This window comes from Cyanistes caeruleus, chromosome 4, assembly GCF_971803275.1.
Source record: "Cyanistes caeruleus chromosome 4, bCyaCae1.hap1.1, whole genome shotgun sequence".
NCBI classification, from domain to species: domain Eukaryota; kingdom Metazoa; phylum Chordata; class Aves; order Passeriformes; family Paridae; genus Cyanistes; species Cyanistes caeruleus.
This window is the reverse complement of record NC_141704.1, coordinates 16,712,783-16,734,845: the sequence shown is the minus strand read 5'-3', so window position 1 is coordinate 16,734,845 and position 22,063 is coordinate 16,712,783. Positions and strand designations below refer to the sequence as shown.

At 37.8% G+C, this 22,063-nt stretch overlaps 1 protein-coding gene across 11 annotated transcripts in view; it reads right to left on the bottom strand.

Moving 5' to 3' along the window:
- TAFA5 (TAFA chemokine like family member 5) overlaps window positions 1-22,063 on the bottom strand; it is a 473,208-nt gene that overhangs the window by 340,629 nt on the left and 110,516 nt on the right. Inside the window, exon 1 of one of the 11 annotated variants that reach the window (XM_023918662.2) lies at window positions 21,037-21,419. The exons of 9 other annotated variants lie outside the window; for them this stretch is intronic. In XM_023918662.2, the coding sequence (XP_023774430.1) occupies window positions 21,037-21,127 (91 nt within the window). In that variant the 5' untranslated portion in view covers window positions 21,128-21,419. Of the gene's footprint in view, window positions 1-21,036; window positions 21,420-22,063 lie in introns of those variants that run through there. One more of the 11 variants, XM_086886878.1, reaches the window with a different exon arrangement.

Sequence of the window (22,063 nt, the reverse complement as noted above, 5' to 3'; positions counted from 1 at the left end):
AACTTCTTCCTGTGAGAGCTCTTGCTACTGCCAGAATTAGTCTGTGTATCCATTTTCTATGAGCCATGTTTGTGTTAGAGAAACACACGCCAGAATCTTGTCAGCTGAACTCTACTTGCTGCCTAAGCACTGCTACTGCTGCAGCTGCTGAGAGGAATATTGTGATTTGGAGGGTAAGATTTATAGCATCTCAAGTTAGAAAATAATGAAAAAGGCATAGCATATACAAATCACCCTTGCAGGTTCTAAATTCTGTAATAGTTTTAATTTTTCCCTTTGAAGGTTTCAACAGGAAAAAAGCCCCACAAGATTTGAAAGGCATAGAAGTATCTGCAGCTTTTGCTGCTATATTTGAGAAACATACATTACAGTAAAAAATGCCAGCATGAAACAGAAACCCTTAATCAGCAATTACTGTGGAGCAATGTAAATCCTGATCTGTTTACAGATGAAAGGGGGTCACAAAACTCAGCCAAAATATTTCATTTTCTGAAAAATCACAGTTCCAGTCGAGTTTGTAATATTTTAAAAAATCCTGTGTATTTACAGTCAGCTTATAGGCAGCTAGGGTACACTTCCTTCTCCAGTAAAATATGTACTTTCATATCAATCAAGTTTATAGTTCACATGGTGCTGTAAATGTGTTAAGTCTGTTCCTTTTAAAAGTGTATTAACAATTTTCAAAAGAAGAGCGAAGAAGCCATTTGTAAAGCACATGTCTCCAAAAACCTCGTGAGGGCAAATGACACAACAGAAGGGCCAGCAGGAGGTAACACTTTCATCACTCTCTGACACGAGGGACCAGCAGAAAATTTTGAGGTTGGTCCATAGGATAAAGAACATACTGCATGAGAAAATTAGACATGAAAAACAGCTTTCAGGAAAACACCTGGTTTTTTTCTTTTCTCAAAAAAAAAAGTGTAGGTCATGTGAGTTCCTACCCTAAATTCTGCAATTAATTTCAGGACTAGACATCTCAAGATCTCAGACCATCCAATTTTTACTGGTACTGAATAAAATCAGAAATATCTTCTTGATATATGGTTTGGTTCAAAGCTGAGTCATGGTTCACCTAAAATAATCATGAACTTCTGTTAACCTTTCTGTGAAATTAAGTCAGTTAAGTGCTTCTTATAAAAAAATGGAAACTAGTTTCACACCATACAACTGCTCTAATCGTCCTCTTCAAAGCCAGTAAAAAGTTAGTATTTGTAGTCACTTCAGCTTGCATGACAAAAAAAGAAAAGTTAAGCTGTTCCTTCCCAAACGAAGGAGGCAAGCAATGTGAAACAGTCATCCCTAGGAAACTATGTGTGTTTGAGAATGTAATTACGTACAATCACTTGCTAAAAGTGATGGGAGTTTATTCTGGGGGATTTGTTTGTTTATGGGTTTTTTTGGTTTTGTTTTTTTAAATCAAGACAGGTATTTCATTACCAAAACCCAAGGCTTTTCTACCACAATTCATCTTCAACTGTTTCCACTTTATTCAGTGGGGTCTTTTCAGGCCTAGGCAATTTACAGGAGTTCTTAATTTAAGAAAATAGCAAACATAAACTTTGAAATTATTCCTCTCATTTCTCTCCTACAGCCTGATCGTCTATTTGCAGTAAAAATACAGAAAAATAAATAAAGAGCTTGAAAAGCCTATGTCCCTAATACACTGGAAAATATGCAGTCTAATTCATAAGACACTAAGCCTTTCTTTGTAGACATAAAAGCCATAGCAATTCAAAACTACATTTCTCAAACAGCAGGTATCAAAAAAGAAAAGAAAATATTGTTGTGAAACTGCCAGAGAACAAATAACCCCACTAATTCTCCTGTTCATACCTTTTCCTAAACCCACTAAGTGAAAACCATTACATATTTTGAGTGTTTTTATAAATACATACAGAAAGACCAAATACAGAGTATAAAATAAGAGTTGATTAATTAAATATTAATTGACATAACCAACCACTGAGTTCAGTTCTGGGGGGAAAAAAAAACAAAACAAAAATAGTGCATGTTTTTCTAATTTAATTATGAAAGCCTGGAACATTGTAAGATGGAAGTCCTAAAAAAGTGAACTAGAGTAATACCATTCTTGATCAGGTCTTCAGAAATGTAGACAACAGTTTTAATTTGAAAATTTAATCTCCAAATGCCAGTTTAATCCCATATCAAATCTTAAATTTTGCTTTTTTCCCCAGTGCTTTTTTATGTGCAAAATAAAGCATTACTTTAAATTTGGTTACTGAATTATTTTTATTGTACCTCTGAAATAGAAGCTCAAAAGAATTTTAAAACACAAATTTTAGATGCATAGTTAATACAATAAAAGCTTAAAATACAACATAGGAAGAACTGAATGCCTTTCTGATGATGGGTTTAACAGAAGTGGGATGAGAACAATGAAATGGAAAGCCAAGTAGGCAGGAACTAAAAATAATTTATATGAAAAATTGGGGCATTTACTGTTTGGAAATGACAGAGAAGAAAAAAAAGGACTAAAATGATGAACTGATGACAGATTCATGGTACACTATCACCCTTATTCACCTGTGAAAGGACAACTGCTATCCTAATAAACAGGAATGGGAGAGGTAATGCTAAAAAACAAGAGGCAAGTGCTCACCACCACTGCAGGACAGCTAAAGGTAAAATTATACTTTTTCAAGCCACTGTTTGTGGGGAAAAGAAGTAATGACAACCATACTACATGTGCACATTCTGAAGTAAAGCTGCAAAGATATCAATTTTTCTTCAGCAGGGCAAAATAAAGGCTAAGAAGGAAAAAAGGTATATTAATAATTTAAGTGGGTACACATACTGGAAGGAGGGAAAATGTAAAAAAACAAATGGACACATACCACAAATAAATTAAGGTGGAAAAAAATCATATTTCCAGTAAAAACAGCAATAAAAATCTCAAAAAGACTATGATAGGATTAAAGGTGAAAAAATCTTCAACAAACTCAGTTTATAGACAGAATACAATGTAGTTGACTGCTATGGCCTATGAAGTTCTGGTGCTCAACTTGAAAAATTTAACTAGATGAATAAATGTTGGAAAAAGGCAAAAGAAAGAGTAAAAGGGCTGGACCAACAGAACAGCTGTAGAGCTGATCAAATGAGAGATGGGACCTATGGTGTTTAAGACTATTAAGTTTACATGTATAAGGAAACACTGTACTTATAGTTAGGGGTGATGAAGCTTTTAGCCAAGAAATGCTTCAGTGTGCAAGTTCAGAATTTACTGACTGTAGGAAGCAATTGGCTTTGATTATCCAGCAAGTCTAGAATTAGTCTCCATCTTCCACCCCTTGTTACAAACCTTTGAAAAACCAAGTTCATTAAAACTTAAGACATATAAGTATCCAGTCATAACATTCAAGTCCCTTCCATATAGTATTTATGACATATTTTTAGCTTTCATGTTCACAGTGTATGTACACCTAATACCTCAGAACATAAATACACATTTTAAACATGTTAACTCAAGTTTCATCATCATCATCACTGAAAAGTAAAGCTAGATAAATAAGAGTGTTTTTGCCTGTGCAGAATATTGAAAGCATGCATCCCAAATATAAATAAACCTTTCACCACTTTCTTTCACTAAAAATTCAATAAGTATACTATGCATATGATCATGATATTTCCTATTTTCAACCAAAACCCAAATTTCAGTCATTATTTACAAATGAAAACCAAAAGCACATTTCATATACTGAGACATAAATGAACATGTAAACAAGATGTCTTACAAGTATAGCACATCCCCACTGCTGCTAGCAGTCACTCTCACAGCTAAACTGAAATTTGGTCAACCTACCATCCACAAATGTGCATTTAAGCCTGTCAAACCTCTAAATTGTACATAAACTTCCAGGACAGGTGGACTGGGACACAATCAAAATACAAAGTAAAACCGTGGTAGGGAGGGATGACCAGCAAAGCTTCATCACACACTGCACATTTGCTGCACACAGATATGATCTGAGACACTTGCAGAACTTAAAAAGAGCACACACTGTTCAAGCTGAGTGAATTTCTGAGAGTCCTGGTTACTCATTTACCTGCAGCATTGCATAGTGCTATCAATGTCCTTTGAGAAATCATAATTGCAGACTATGTAAATTATCCCCCAGAAGGACAATGTGGGTCTCATTGACATTGCAGCATGTCTTTTGCATACAATAATACAAAGGGCATTTTACAACTGCAGTTTTAATGAATTAATATGTTTATATATGAATTAAGAATACAGTATCTGAAATACGAGCTACTCTACCACAATCACAAGTACAGTCAAGTATTTCCTTACTTGTGGGGATGCAAGTCATATTGTTGTAACATCACAATATGCAATATAGAGGGAGGAAAAAATAATTCAACCATGCATAGTTTGTGCCTAACTTCTACAATTTAAGATTGCAATGTAAAACTAGGAATTTTTGCTACTTTTAAGCATGTCCTTCTATGTGATACTGCAATGATTCTTAAATTCTGTGTCATGGCAACACAATCCATTCACAGTAGATGAAACTATGCTGTCCCTTATTCAATGTTATTCATTGTCTGAAGCATCAGGCGGAATAAAGGAAAATGGAAAGGAGATAAAAGTACTGGTTTAAAAGTACCCTGCAGTGGATCCTGCAACCCAAAATGCTTCACAAAGTCACATCCACGGAAGACAACTTCATGCTTTTCTAAGACTTTCAGGTACTATTAAAACGCAGCAAACCTTTCATTGTAACACAGTTTAGAGAAGGAGGACCTAACTGATAACATCAGTTAGATAACATTAAAGGAAGTCCAATACAGTTCAATTCAGTATTAACCCTCCATTCTTGCATTTCTTTTCTATTCTTCTGAAGAAGTGACAATTTCAGAAGCATAGATCCTACTTCCTCGAAGAACTGACATAGTGCAGCAATGTGTCATCAAGCACAGGGCTCAATTTATCTTCAAGTGCCAGTCCACACAGAGCTCATTCAGGGCCCATTACCACATTCAGAGAGTAATGTGCATGGTCTCTAAAAGACAAGTATATGTCTGCCACATAATATGCAAAGCTGCAAAATGCAGTGTCAGTGAATGCTGGTAGTCTCCTGCTGCCTTTATAGCAAGTTCAAGGGACTTTCTTAGTGGATCAGCTACAAAGGCAGATACAACACCAGGGCCCTGAAGGTACCGATGTCCCTTCTCGGCACGCCCTAGGCCCTCATTCGAGCCAGCAGGGCCACCAGCCCTGACCCAGTGATGCCACAGCAGGACTGATCTCCAGCCCCCTCCAGCCCCTCACCGCCCAGCCACGGGTTCCCTGCTCCCAGGGAGGGGACTGGACAGGGATCCTGGGACTGGGCTGTCCCTGTGGCCTGGCTGCCTGGCTCTGGGCTGTGGTGGGACAGGTCCTGCCCCTGCACCCCATCCCCGGAGAGCAGCCAGCCTCAGAGCACCCTGAAGCAAAAATGCAGAACATGAACCTTAGCTAAGAATATGCAAGGAATATTTCCTCACAGACAGTGCCCTCTAATATGAAATTTAGTTACTGTCTCTATCATAAAGAAATAAGCTACATATTTGCCAAGACTTTGGAAAACAGAAACACAAAGTGAGACTGCACAGAGCAGCAATTAGAGATGGATGATTTTCAAAAATATTCAAGATTGTCAACAGTAGCAACTGCGTGTCCTAAATACTCCCAAGTACCAAATGTTTCCTTATATAAAAATGGATTTAAAATATGACTTTTTATATCCCATTGGACAGATAATTGCTAGTGACCTCCTTCAAAACTTTCAGGAGAGCTAGATTTGGTGTTATGAATACCTTCAATAATTAGCTGGTTTGAGTACCTTCAAAGTGCCTCTTTGAATACCTTCTGTGCCTCAGATGAAGAGGAACTCATGTATTTTTAAAACAGGAAAAGAAAAAAAAATCAGTAAAATTCTCACTTACACATTTGCTTTTCCATGGGAAGCAAAGCATCGGCACAAAGACATTAGTCACAATAACAAATGAATTATTACGAACTGTGCTCGCAAGACATGTTGCAAGTCTTGGACAACAACAAGGGTAGAAGTCAGAGCTTCATGGATGCTACTCCTAAACACTAAAATGCACAGACTTGCACTTAAAAATTATGGAATATCATTAAATAGCAACCCTTGGCAACCTCTAAAACCACTGGTCTGTTGACCTGGGATATTTTGGGAAAGGAGGGGATGAGTACCCAGGGCAGTACCAGAAGCCATTTTTATGCTGCACTGATGTGAAGTAGGGGCCACCCAGGATGTAAAAACTTCAGGATGGGAGCAGAAACACAAATCATGGCCAGATACTAGTTACTGAAGGAATGCTAGCTTTGCGAGTTCAGTAGAAACAGCACAAGGAAAAACAGGGAACATGCATCTCACACATGTAAAACACCCTTGTATGAGGTGCAAAAATAAAAAAAATAAAATAGCCATAGATAAATGGCTGCTGCTCCTTCAGGGGCAGAGGCCAAAGAATAACATGTTTGTCCTAGTGCCTTCTCAGCTAGGGATGCCACCCCTCACCACTGATTCTGGTTGTCCTCAGAAAGTCTTCCTTCTCCCCAGCAGCAACTGAACACTGCTGTTTGATTTGCTATTCACCACATTCTGCAACTGCAACCCAGCATCACAAATAAAGTCCTATCTTTACAATTTAATTGGGTTAAGTATGTTAGGATTTCAAAAAGCTCTGTATGTGTGTGTGCTTTCTGCTCCAGCCTTCCCACATGACAAAATGATTGATACCACAGCAAGCACTCAAGAGTAAATGCAGACATAACAGATGAGTGCAGCATGAAAATCTGGGAAAGCTGTAGAATCTCCATCATGAGAGGTCTGGAAGAAAAATAATGGTCCAGGTGTACTCAGATCTACTGTGTGCTTTCTGACTTATTTCTTATGATTCTATAGGAAAGAATAAATGCTAACTAAAAATATCTATACTAAAAATTTATAATAGGAAAGGGGACTTTGCAACAGAACTGAAGCTGAAAAATGCAGCTGAAAAATGGTAATGGTGGTATACATTAGTGCTATCTAGCCATGAGTACCTCCTGTTATTACATTTAACATATGTAAAAATGATTTTTAATCTATTTTTAAATCTAACACAACATTATAGAAGAATTACCCAAGCTATAACACTCAACTGTATCAGACATCAGCAAAAACTTCACCTTAAAAAGTTACATAGCTCAGATCCTTCCATGAGTCAAAAGGTCACTGGCCATCATCAGTAGGGATGGACCCAACACAGCGATACTTACAAGGCACTGGACAATGGTGGTGTGAAAACATTATTTCATACATAATTCCTAATCAGTTTTAAATATATAAGCAGCACTGAAAATAAAAACTGGCTGTTTGCTGAGATTTCAGATATTCAGTAAATTAATTAGTTAAAAAACTGACCCTGCAAATTGCTCCATAAAAGTTATTTGCTCAGTTTGGCTGCATGTGGAGTTAGAAAGGAAACAGCCCATGGCACTCAGAACTAGAGTTTACAATACTCACAATGTATAGTATTAAAACTAGTCTTTTGAAATAGCAAAAACGAATCCTGTTATTAAACTCTGTCTTTTCATCTGTTCAGCAAAGCCCTATTGCATATAAAAATATTATTGGTAAGTTTGTTATAGAAAAAAAAAAGTTTATCATTTTATAAGAATTAAAAAGAAATTTAAGGGAACAGACAGAATATAGTGCCCCACACGTTTAAAAATCATCAATATTAACTGTACAGTTGCTGAGCAACAGAGATGCAACAAAGTCTTATACTGAAGAGCACCTATATATTCCACATTTTTTTTAGGGAAAAAGATTCAAAACAACAATTATCTTAGGAACAACATAATTAGAAAGCTGATTGGAAAAGACTCTGTTTGCATAACTTACTAATGCCTGCTTATTTTTTTTATGTTTTGTGCAAAACTGTGGCCAAATACACAGAATTATGCTCTTATTCACAAAACTAGGGAAACATTTCATGCAAGTTAAGAGTTTCTTCAGTCTAATACATCAGATTTAGAAAATTTTTGCAACCTACATGTTACTATGGCAACTTTTTTGTTTTTTTCAAAATGTAAATTAACATTGAGGCTTCATTACAAACTCTGTATTTCCTTTGTGTTCGTACATAATTTTTTCTCATATATGGAATCAGAATAGCTTTTTACTTTAAATGGCTACAGTTGATACAAAAAGATGAATCCCCAGTGAGAAGAAGTTTGGATTAAATCACAGTTTGTAAGCACATCTCTGCTTAACCTTGAGTTTTAAACCATAACAATAAATAAGTGCAAGAGAAAGCAATCAAACAAATGGGTTCTATGTCAAAGGTTTTTCTCTTTGACTTTTACATTTGTAAACTTCTAGAAAATGAAAATATGCAGCACAATTCAGTCCTTGTCTTGCTTTTTTTACTGCTAATTCCATTAAAACCAATTCTACTGTTTGTTTGGGTTTTTTTTTTTTTTATTTTTTGTAACAAAAATTTGAAAATGTGGGAAAGAAAGTATGACTGCTCTGGTTTTTTATGAAGAAAATTGTGTTTTGATATGCCTCTCTAGTAGTGGACAGACTACTGAATTCAAGAACCTGCCTGCCTTAAGATGCACAGGTGTCTGCAGTTCCTGTTACAGTGAACATTACAGGAATTATGTAAGCCTCGAGATAGGTCTGACATCATCATCATATCAGAGAGTCACAACATTAGAATGAATCTGACAGAAAAGCTACTCCTTTTAGTTTGACTCCCATTTCTTGTCTGCTGAAAAAGAGACTTGCAAATCTCAGCTTGTGAACCAACAAGAATTTTCAATCTACTTATTAAAATACCTGTAATAATTATAGAGATTCAATTCATTTTACACCATTACTAAACATGTATAATTTCTATGAACTGAGTTTAATATTAAAAGTTATTATAAATCTAATGCATTTTAGCTCTTATCATAATGGAGCTCACAAAAGTGAGGAAAAAACTTTAAAACATGAAAATATAATAAAATGCATGTGAAAATGTAGTAGGTTAACGACATATAAAACAAAATGCCCCCACCATGGGTATTTGGGCAACCTTATCTAGTAAAAGGTGTCTCTGCACATGAAAGGGGATTTAAATAGATCATCTTTAAGGCCCCTTCCAATCCAAACCACTCTGTGATTCTGTGATCTGTGCTGTCTTCCTAAGGGACCAGTTGTCTGGAAGTTTGCAACCAAGTAATTGAGTGAAAAATAACCATCTAGCAATGACTTATAAAAAGGGCACAAAGTCAATGTTCATCCTAGTTCTCTGTTAGTACTACAGAAAAAACCCAAAACATTCAGACTATATTCTAACAAAATTAGATCAGGATGCTGGTAATTCACTAGCTAATACACAAAACCTCAGTGCCCAGTGAACTAGATCATGCAGCCTGCCATATTCTAAACTGAAAATCAGACTGTAACAATTTTTTAATGGGTGGAGGGACAGTCAAGGCTATACTTATAAAAGCACACAGGCAGAGCAAACATGGAATTCATTTCTAAGAGAGCCTAGAAACTAAGGAAAAAAAAGCACAGCATTCAGAATATGAGATCTCTTGACCATCTTCTTTGTCCGTGTTTCCATGGGTGCATGCAGAAGGAAGCTGCATTCTCTTGGGAGAGCATGCAAGACAGAAACTAAAAGTAGACAAGAGCTACTACAGAAATTCAGCAATTCTAGATGACGAAAAGCATTATGCCTGTGAAGAGACACTGAGGAGAAATTATATTTCATAACTTTTGTTATTTTAACTACTTGCTCATGTATAATTTAACAATCTTTTTCTTGCACTTCTGTGAACAGCAAGTGCCTCTAGATTTGTTAAGTGACTGCAAGGATACAGTTTTGGCTCTAGGTAAGTGCATAATTAAGTAGAAACACATACTACTAACACTAATAATTCCACATACTACTAACACTAATAACTCACTGCAATGGACTAGGAAGTTGCACAACAGACATAATCTTTAGAGTCCGTGGAATAAGGAAAATAACCTCACTTTGCCATCAGAAAACAGTGTCATCAGGAGCTGCAGTGCCCACGTATGGGACAAGGAATGGTAGTGTGGAGCAGAACCTCCGCAGTTAAATACACGCTTTAATCAGTTGTTTTCAAAGAGTTTCAGTAGGAATTATCTTCCAAAGGCATTTACCTCACATACCTTACAGATGGAAAGGATGCCTTCCCAGGTCAATAAACCAAGGTAAAAAAATACCAAACTAGAACCTCAATGCTGCACTGGAGCATAAATGAAAACAGCAAGAAGTTCAATCTCAATTTCAATGCAGACAAGATTTCATTCCTAACATCAAACAATCATATTGTTCCCTTTAATGTTCATACCTTATAGATTTACTTTCTTAAGGCTGTTACCAAAGTTTAAGCTTGCTTAAGTGAAAAGACACGTGGTTTGCAAAATGCTTTTGGGTTCAGAAAAGTGCAACAAAAAGGAAAAACGGATGTGAATTAAGCCTATAACGCCTTTTACTATAAATACTTAACACTACAAGTGATGCCTATATATCATAACAAATTGATATTTGTCTAGTTATGAATTAACCAGTAATTATAATAAATCTGTTGGGCCTTGACATTAGATTAGTAAGTGGGCATGGCCAAGAAATTGGTCAATCCATGTTTTATCACAGAGTCTGTAACTGCAGGAAATGGCAGTTCTTAGGTCTTCAGCCCGCCTGAAAATCATGCCACAATTCACTAAATAACAGGCAAAGCACACGTTTAACACTTAAATAGTCTGTAGGGAAGACACAGAACTGCTTAGAATATTAAAATACAAAAAGTTTTACTAAAATGTTAATCAAAATAATGTAAAGGTGCAAAGAGTCAACAAAATGGGGCTGTTACTATATTCTACCAAGGAAAATGATACACAGCAAAGTGATTTTTATCTTTAAAGGCTTGTATCTAAAACTCATCAGCATCCATTATAATTCTATAAAATAAGATAGGGCAGCATCTGGTACAATCTATATAGTTTTATAGCCAAGTACACCAAAATGCTTAAAACATTTACAAGATCTTTTCACAATAAATGGAGCTAAAATACTTCATCTACCAGCATGTATTATAAAAACAAAGGCAAAAGAACAGAAGAGGAATTAAAAAGAACATTCATTTTTCTTAATGACTAAATAATACTTTTAATGGATTAACAGATAACAGGACCTGCTGATGCACAGGAAGAGGAAGCATCTTCACAGCCATTTTAGTTTAATCTCAATTAGTTCATAGCCCTAAGCAAGGTGATACTCAAGCAATGACCATTTCAAACAACTGTTTGATTCTCTTGAGGCTAAATTCATCTCCAAAACATGTGCAACTGAATAATGGAGCAGAAGTTTTGGTTTTTTCTTCCTTAAAGCCATAAATTTGTATAGACAGAATAATGCAGGAAAAAAAATGTAGTTTAATACAATAAAAACATTAGAAAATTTCGAAAGACATCATATAACATCATTGTCAGGATTAATTAGCAGTCAACACAAAACGACATAAAATGCAAGTGCTTTTTCAAAAGCTAGTGTAAAGGGACAAAGAAATTTTAACTTGCATTACAGTAACTCCAAAAAACTTTTTTATTTCCTCTATTTTAAGAAATGTTAGTACTGCTCAAGAAAACAAGAACTGTACCCAGATCTTCTACATCTCTAGGTAGAAAAACTCAGTAGTGCATAACTGCTCCACAGAAACAAAATAATTCCACACAGAACTTGCTCCAAGACAGGCTGTGGACAATGCATGTACTTGATTTGCATGGCAATGTTTGGGGACAGATGGGGGGGCTTTAGGGATGTCTTCTGTGAGAAGCTGCTGGAAGCTTCTCCTGTGTCCAAGGAAGCCAATGCCAACCAGTACCAAGATGGACACATCAGTGGCCAGAAGCGAGTCCATCAGTGACAGTGGTAGAAGGACGTGGGGCGTGGAATCCATGCAACTCTAGCAGCATTCAAAAAAGAGGAGTGAGAATATGGGAGAGAAACAGACAGCCCTGCTGGCACCAAGGCCAGTGAAGAAGGGGGAGAAGGTGCTCCAGGTACAGAACAGAGATTCCTGTGAAGACCATGGTGAGACAGCTGTTCCCCAGCAGTCCATGGGGATCCACAGGAGAGCAGAGACTCCCCTGCAGCCTCTGGAGGACCCCTCCCTGCTAAAACAGAGGGATGCCCAAGGCAGGCTGTGATCTTATGGGAAACCAACAATGGAGCAGGCTCCTGGCAAGACCAGTGGATCCAGGGAGAAAGGAGCCCACGCTGCAGCAGTCTGTCCCTGATTGACTAACCCCAGGGAAGGACACATGACAGAGAAGTTTGTGGAAGACAGGAGGGACCCCATGCTGGAGAGGAGGAAGAGAGAGGAAGAGTATGAAGAGGCAGGAGCAACAGAGACAATGTTTTGATTGCAACCCCTCTTCCCATCCACCTGCACCCACTCAGGGTGAAAAGAGAAGGCAGAAAAATTGGGAGCAAAGTGATGCCCAGGAAGAAGGGAGTCAGGGGGTGAAGGTGTTTTAGGATTTGGATTTGTTTATTGTGACTCAGCTCTGAGTTTCATTGGCAATAATTTAAATTCATTCTTCCCTAAATTAATTCTTTATTAAGAAGAATTTGTCTGTGATGGTAATTAGTGAGTGATCTCTCCCTGTCCTTATATCAACCCACAAGCATTTCTGTCAGCACAACTTGCTAATTCTCCTTTTGCTACCAGATTTGGAACTGTAGAGACATCTAAAAACTGGACAGTACTGTGTCAAGGTACACACCATTGCAGACTGCAATGAACACAAAGCTTTTAATCACAACGTTATTGTTACGTTAACAGAGAACTTTATGAAGCCATTTCTGTTGTGGGGCAGGTTCTGTGTTTCCCATACCAGAGGTCTGGGTAGCCATAGGGTGACCTGGAAAAAAGCCCCTCACATGCTGGGGTAACAAGATCAGACTGGCAGAAACAATCACTGCCAGAAACACACAAATCCACATCTCATGAGAAATACCAGAATGTGAATTGGACAAGTATCTCTAGTTCACTGCTCACTGCATATGAAGAAGCGCAAACAGAGCACGGTCCTGATTAAGGACACCTTTGAGTCCTAAATAGCTGTGACATAAACAGTACTTAAAAAAGTAATCTTTATTTACGTAAATCATGCTATTTTCTGTTCCTTTGTTTTGTTCTTAAATTACATCTGCAACTTAAAAAAAATGTATGAGTTAGCTAATAATACTTAAAACTCTGGCTGATTTCTTGGAATTGTTTTTGTTCTCTGAGACTTTCAGACCCCAGGATAATTTATCATGAGCCTACTGACTTCAGCTGCCAACAGAAAATTGCCCTAAAGTTAGATGTTTAAATATCTTTCACTTTCCTAAGTTTTAGGTAAGTGCCCATTTCGGAGAAACAGACTTCAAGGGACTTGAAGAAACCACCTAGTCCACCTGTCTGCTTCAATTTAAGAATACTGTTCCCAACAGACAAGATTGTAATCTGAAAATAAAACTCTCCTACTCCACAACTTCTCAAAAAAAAAAAAAAAATAAAAATCTATCTCAGTGCTTAACTGCTCTTGCCAATGGCAAGTTCTTCCTAAAGCACCAGCACAAATCTGTCCTGCTGCAACCTTTTCCAATGCCTAGCTTAAATTTCCCTCAAATCACTTTGCATTCATTGATTCTTGTGATCTCCCTACTTCACAGAAAGGATGGTTTGTTATTCTCAAGGTGGGATTTTACCCACTAAAATCTCTTACCATGCTGGTAATCTCTTTGCTAAACTTGGTACCACTAATGTCTTTAGTTCTTTTTTATAGGTCATATCTCCTAAAGATTTCACTATTCCCTTTGTTCTCCTATGGATCCACTTAATCTTTTCTCATGTGTGACTGCAATTAAACACCCAGACTTCAAACACCACATAGCCTCTTGTTCTAAAGTAGAACATTAGAAAGAAGCTGAGGTTCAGAAAATACTTGTGTAATGCAAATATATTTTTTTACCTGTTAAATTAATACAATCTCCTTTCCTTTATATGGTCAAAATTAGTACATCACTCATGTGAAAACACACATTAATACACAGTCTGCCTTAAGAAAATATTAGTATTGTTAATTTCTATGTTAATTTTGTGTCTGGACATATTCCAAACATGTTACTCATTGTTTTTCACAAGACTAACAACAATTACTAGACAGATCTATTGCCCTGAGTAAGATTTACTTGTGAACTGATGTGGTGCCAAAGGTAAAATATAATGAACAGGCAGATTCACTATGTTTTGTTGGATTTCTAGAACAAGCATAGAAAGCACATTTAGGTAAATAATAGGATTTTATTAATCAGAACCTACTATCAGTGTGGGTTTTAAGCAGTACAAGGATATAATTCCTAAGAAAAATAAATCTTAGCTAAAATGCAATACTGGGTGGAATAGATACCCCAGTTGGCCAGCCACACTCAACTGAGTTATCACTTCCAACAGGATATCTAAATATGACCAGAAAACAAATACCGTTCTTTTAATTTGTACAATTGTGTTGTGTCTTTTCTTCGTGATTATAAAGAGGGTTTTTTTTTAAATACATAAACAAAGAGAAAAATTTAATCTATATTTTGACGAGTGAATTAAAAAAATTATGGCTTCTCTCAGCAACCTTATATTGAACACAACTTGTGAATACACGCTTTTTTTTTTAAATTTGGCCTTTTTAGTTCCATTTCAAAAAGTCTCAGTTGTATTTTGTTTGGGCAGTTGAATATTTGATACAGTGTATGCGTGCTAAAAAAGGAGAAAAATAAATATTAACCAAGAGATCTAAACAGCAAGCACTTTTGTATGATGTGACTCACACCAGTCTATAGTACTGCCTTTAGGAATAGGTAGTGCTGATAAATGCTGAGAAAGGTCAATAATTCACCACTTGTGCTCCTGGGCTATAAAAACAGGCAATCATAAAAAGGCTACTGAAAAATCTCTTACTAATGGCTTTTTTTAAGTTGCTCAGTCAGGAAAACTAGGAGATTTATACCATCGATGGTGCAGCTCCCTGTGAAGACATACAAGTCGTTCATATTAAACACACAAAGTCAAGGACTATTTCAAAGCTTCCTCCCATGGGTAGAAAACCCATCAGACTCCCCCTCTTGATACATCCCAGCACAGCAGATGCCACATAAAGAACATCTTTCCTGCCTCCCTGAAAAGAAAATGATTGAGAATTTTGTCTGCACTGCTTCCTTTCACTGCTACACCTCTCTAATCCAATTAAAAAAAATAAAAATAAACAAATGAAGAAACAAAAAAAATCAACGAACTGGAAACATCAAAATATTTCAAATACAAAGATATTTTATCTCAAAGCAGGACCCCCTCTTATTTTTCTGAAGCTCCAATGTGTCGCACACCCTCACACAGCCACTGAACTGGGTCTTAATTCTACTTAGTTTCCATAAAACTAAATCAAAAATGAAAAAAAAAAAAAAAAAAAGATTGGATACCTTTCACATTTTGTTTCCTGTGTAGCCCTTATTCAAGCTTAGGGATTTTCAGCCACCTGAAACCCATCCTGTTTCCTGGATGGGAAGAGTAAATCCTCCACTTCTGCATTTTGTGCCTCTCTCCACCTGATGTCCTGAGCTGAAAATATCATTCATATCTGTCTCTTCACAACACCCCTCCCAAAAAATACATGGAAGATAGACAGTAGAAAAAAATATACTACAGTGCATTAAATGTAACAAACCCTTCAGCAAATTTGCAGCTGGGACACACTGTTCTCATCTCAGTTTTAGTAAATATAGGTAACATATGCAGTGCATCTGGTATGCAAGGTATCTTACTGTTTTGAGACACAGGTACAGCATAAGAGAGGAAAACTGAAAAAATAAAATAAACCTAAACTTTTTTTTCCCCATATTCTGAAAAGCAATTATCTTTCTGTGTCTAACTGGTTCAAGCATTTTTTTATGTTTAGAAGATAAAAGAAAAATGAAAGGATAGCAATATTATCTGTCATACTAAGTCACATTCAAATTCTTTCTAGGAAAATTTTGAGGGACAAAGGCTCGAAACGTTTTAGAGGATAACAGCTCCTTTCCTCAAAAGGTTTTTCACAGCAGTAAACACTAGCAATACCAGCTTCCTCAAGCCATCAGGTTCTATGAACAGAACACTCTTTAAAAAAATCATCTTGGGTATACTGTCAGCAGACATTTTCAAATGTTAGCAGAGGAGTAGCAGAGTTGTTTAGGGTTACACAGCTAAAGAGAGTATGTGCCTTATTATTGTCAGTGTCAAAATGTACATGCTAAAAACAAAACTACACATAAAGATTTTTCTGTAGTTTTAGAGCAGGACAAAGTGTTTCAATCTGTATAAAAAGTATCAGAAAAAAAGATATTTAATATAAAACTTAGCCAAGTTATTATGTGTAATATTGCACTCTTTTCAAAAAAGAAGTGCTGTAGCATTTTTCACAATTTTGACACTAATTCCTGTAAACAGAATTGACACAGAAGTGCCTACAAGTGTAACCAATAATTGCTGTCTTTTGCCCAAGGGTAAAAAGAGACCTACGAAAAATTTGCTAACCGATACCTTATTCATATATATATAAGCATGCACTATTTTCACAAATGATACCAAATTTTGGTCTATAGCCATAATCATCTGTTTATAAAAGAAGTACTGGAATTCTCTTGTCGCAACTATTGCAGTGTATCAACAGGAAGTCACCTTATTTTACAGAGCTTACTGAACATCTATCCAATAGATTAGGAATACGGTTTTGGGATCTGAATATTTCAATTCTCTATGAGCAAGATTCTTGAGACTGAGTCTGCTTCTGTGCAGTCCCTCTCCAAACAAGGCTAATATCACCCAAATCTTCTAAACCATTCAAAATATCAACACACCTCTTGATAAACTAGATATTTCTATCTCCTAATGAGGTATCAGCACATAAACAAAGCTTTAAAGCATATCCTGAGCTGTAACACATTTTGACTGCCATGTACGCACACCCTTCTGAAGTTACTCCCTAACTGCCCTACTTTCCATGAGACTCAAAGACACATTTAGAAACTGTATCCTTTACCTTTCCCCATCACTGCAGTGTCTGAATGGTTAAAACGTTCTACTGCATGAAAGAGGTCCTTGTCAGGGGCAAAGGAGTTCCCACAATTTATGGAGTGTAACATCAACTCAAATGTTTTTCGTTTCTCTTTCAATAAATGTGTGAAACAGTATTAGTTAGTGAATCACTTAAAATCAGACATGGGTAGTGAATATACTTGGTTACTTTTAATTTTCAATAGTGTATGCAAAAAGTTTAGGTATTGAAATTTTAAACACTCCTTCACACTGACTGCAGCTGACTAGAGTATGTTAAACTGCTTTGCAGGAAGATCAGACAGGCATGGGACCGCAATTATGTATCACAATACCCTTTTCTGGGTTCACAGCTCTATTCATCTTTTAGAAACACTGAAGGACAGATTGGACATAGGGGAAGGGATTAGCCACAGGACGACCTGTATTTCCACACAAAAGCCTAAGTGTGGAAAAATGGCACCCTGTGTCACCCATTCTTCACTTGCTGAAAAAAACATATTCATGAAAATAGACATTTAAACAGCTCTTTCCCACTCATCTCAGAACAAGCATTCATTGTTTCTTAACACCATTTATATGGTAGTAATGTAATGCTACTACCAAACTACCTCAATTCACAAATGGCTATAAAAATATCTAAGAATTAAGAAAGGCCCACTTCAGCACAGGAACACAAAATAACAAAATTAACACTAATTAACACAAAATTAACATTAATTATGAAAAAAATCTCAGTTGACTGTTGCAATACACAATCTCATATTTATGAATGGGACTGAAGGAGGATTTGTGTCTGGTAATAAATTTCAGCTGGATGTCATGGAAGTTCTACACACTATAGCCATGCAGAACAACTGAAATTACAAAAATGCATTGTGTTAATAGGTCATAAGAGCATAAGCTACCACATAACATCAGTAATTCCATGTGAGTAAAAGGAAAATGAACACAGAAAAATACATGTAGTAATGGTATAATTTTGTATGAAGTGGAGATTATGTCCGTTTCCTGTTCAAACTTAGCTCTGGAAAAATAAGCAGTAAATATTATGAAACATGCAAAAATGGAAAGAACATGCATTAATAAACCAGGTTTGAACTTTAATTAATTTTACATGTCATTCTTCTTAAATCAATTGTCTTGCATACAAAAGAAATGTTTGGTGTAAGGACTTGTACCATCAACTTGTCTCAGGAGATAGGTGTTACCAGCTAATCTGATAAAGCTAGTCAAACTGGTGGCTTTATTTGAATGTTCTTTGGGACAACAGGAAATTATCCTTCTGCTCAAGCAATAATCAAATTAAAATGTCCAAGCATTTAACTCAGGAATTCGACCACACAGCTGTGTTGCAAACAGCAAGCCTGTGTAGCTCATTAGGCTCCAATGGGAAATTAATCTTTTTGCCAGGAAATCAACAGTCTAAGATCATGTGCAATGGACATAGTGTTCCTAACTTTTTACTAAATTATAATGTAAATGAATAATTCTGACATCAGAAAACTATTTCAAATCTTATGAAGGTAGTGAGGTAATCTCACATGTACTCTTCTTTGTACATATTTACTTAATAAACTAATGTGGTAGGCATATGGTTAAATTATTTACTAGTTCTTTCCTCACACTTTCTCTTCTTGTTTTTTTTTATTGAAAGTAACATAAAACACCAGGTTCTAAAATGAAAAAGTAAACATCTTATTCTACAAACTGCTTACAATTCATAGCTTAAATCCAGTGTTATCCATTTTTCATTCTCTTATATGCCTTTATTTAAATATTTTACGTTTAAACCATTCACTTCTATTGGATATTTTAAAAGTTCTTCATAAAGAAAAAACTCAGTCATACTGTACAGACTTTCATTCAACTCCATCAAACTATTCAGTGTCTCTTGAAACTACGGGGAAGAAGGAATACATGCACTGCTGAAGTAATTATACAGAAAGGGTCAAAATGCTATCGTGAAGATTAGCACCTGTCAAGAAAAGTCTGACAGCTATCCCAATACGTGCAATTTACAGTCAGTATATAGTTCTCACTGCTAAAGAAAACAGAAATGGTTTGGGAACAAATATAAACAAACTGATGTAATTAAGTTATCCAACAAGCTAAAGAGCTTCAGTGTGCTGTCTGCAGCCCATGTTAAGAATAGTTATAATTGCTAGAGAAATGTAAAACGTGTTAAAAGTCCTTCAAGTACAGCCATGGGCTCTGTTTTTATAAAATAACTTGCTAGCTTTCTATTCCTACAAGGCAGGATGAAATATTTTAAGAGAAACAAAATGTTTTTTAAGGATTTTTTTACAGTAACACAGACCTTAAGCCCTAAAAGACCAAAGAAGAAGAAAAAAACACAGTATAATAGCAAATAGTGTAAAAAACCAGACTGAAATTCTGCGAAATCTCCTCAAAATAGGCCATGTCATTAGACAGATACATAAAAATACAGTTGTCTGAGCATTTTAAAAGAATGTTAAATAAGTCACTATGTGGGAGGCATTGCATACAATGCAATTACAGCATGGGTAGGTTTCTTAAAGGAGAAACCTTTAGCACTGGAGGTATCTGAATAATGCTTCTAAATTAGGCAAATCAGAGTTTATTAATTTCAGAAAAGAAAAAAAACAAAACTGTGAAAACAGAGTTTCATGCTTTGCTTAGACTGACACTAAATCAAAATCAGTACTGATACTTCAGTGATTGCAAGGTAGTCACTTTGCACTTGAGTGAAGTTTTGTCCCAGTCACAAAAAAGTTTTTTCCCTGTTTTACACAGCCAGCACTCCAAGATGAGTTTGGTTCATTTTTCCTCCAGCTATACTCTCAACTATATTACAATGGTAAAAAAAATAAAAATGGGTTCACCAACATCCCCATATTGTTGCGTTATCTTTGTTAACACTGCTTAAAAAGACTGGACTTTTCCATACACCACCAAATATATATACATTTTTCAGGATTCACACTTGAATCTCAAACTAGAGTTCACTACACAAGTAACAAAGGGACTAATTATTTCAGTAGTAGGGGAAAAAGAGAAAATACCAACTTCTCGAGGAAAGAAAACGAAACAGAAAAGGGGTAATACAAGGGTTACTCCACAGGAAAATCCCTCTACTCACTTAATCAAACATATTTTTTCCACCCAAATCAAGTAGGGAAAAAAAAAAAGAAAAAAAAAAAAAAAAAAAGAGAAAAGCCTGCCCTACAATCCAAATTATTGTCTCCTGTAAATTGTAATCACAATTTTCTGACCACAAGGTGGAAAAAACAAGAGCCTTGAAGCCACGAACAGGCCTCTTCCCGTTTCGGGGCAGTGAGGAGAAGGAAGATGCTGAATGCCCAGGATTTGCTCTGCCCTGCCCTTTCCATAGAACTTTAGTGCCATCTATTGAAAATGTACTGAATAAGGAAGAGGCAAAGGATGCCTATTGATTTGGTATAAAAATAAGACGTTTACTTGTTAAGGGGTTTTTTGGTTTATTAATATTCCCATGATGACTACTGTTTTGTGGTCATCTGATAGCAACAAATATTTTCTATACACTATACATGCCCCATACAGAAATGAGACGTCAGCTGAAACATTGAATATAAACATCATACAGATTCCATATATATATATATATAAATTTATATGCACATATAACATATATACATTTACCAAAGATGTAAGTCTAAGCCTACCTATTATCTAAAGCAACAAAATTGAGAAGGCTTTAACGGAAAGGAAAAATAGCGTGGAAGCACTGCTGTAAATAGAACATACTGGAAACAGTAAAAATAATTAAGGCACCTCGTAAAGATCTTAGTATTAAAGAACAGGATATGTAGACATGCACATACAATTACCTTCTTTAAGAAACTGTGAGTGGATGACAAATATAAGAAAACAGCAGATCGCTGCTCCTGCTAGTGCCCATAAAGCTTTCAAGAGCTGCATCTCGGTCTGAAACTCAGTAAATACCCAGAAAGTCACACAATGAATTTCCACAGCGATGCATCAACGCTTCCCTCTGTGCGCCAGGCGCGGCGGCTCCCGGCAGGGACCACACTCCCGAGCAGGGCGGGCGAGCCCGGGGCTGCGGAGGAGGGGCCGGGGCTTCACACCCCGCGCGGGGGCAGCGGCAGCGCCGCGCTCTCCTCGCCGAGGCAGCCGGCGCGGGGCCCCATGAATCAGCGCTCCGTCTCCGCGGGAGCCGCGCCGAGCCGGCGGCGGGGGCAGGGAGCCGGCAGTGCCGGGCAGGGTTGCGCAACAGCGCCCGCTGCGCCGCGGGGGCGCGGGGCCGCCGCCGCCGCTCAGGGCGCGCCGCCGCCGGCCGGCGCGGGGCGCGCAGGGGCCGGGCCCTCCCCGCCGAGGCTCCGCGGGAGCCGCTGCAGCATCGCCGGGCTGCGGGTGCCGCTCGCTCGTCGGGCCGCTGCTCCGCTGCTCGCTGCCACGGCTCGGGGAGGAGAGAGCGAGCGGGGAGGGGAGGGAGCGGGAGGGAGGGATCTCTCTTTACTGCAACTTCTCCCGGCTGGCGGCAATTTGTTGCACCCCCTTCCTCCTCCCCCGGCTCGGAGATGCTCTCCAGTGCGGGTGCGGGGGGCGGGAGGGAAGTCAGTTCAGCTCCGCCGTCCCTGGCAAACGCGGGGATGCTCGGGGGCTCTCGCACGGATCGCTGCTCTCCCTTTGGGCTCGCACCTCCACCGCGGGGGCTCCTCGTCGCCCGGCCCCGGGAGGTGCCCCAGGCGCTGTGGCTGCCCCCGCTCCCTCGCCCGCCGTCTGCCCGCGAGCTCGACCCTGTCCCGGGGCCGCGCCCCGGCGGTGGCAGCGCAGCGCGCCCCCCGAGCAGCCGCGCCGGGCTACGGCGGGCTCTCCCGGTCTACAGGTTGATGT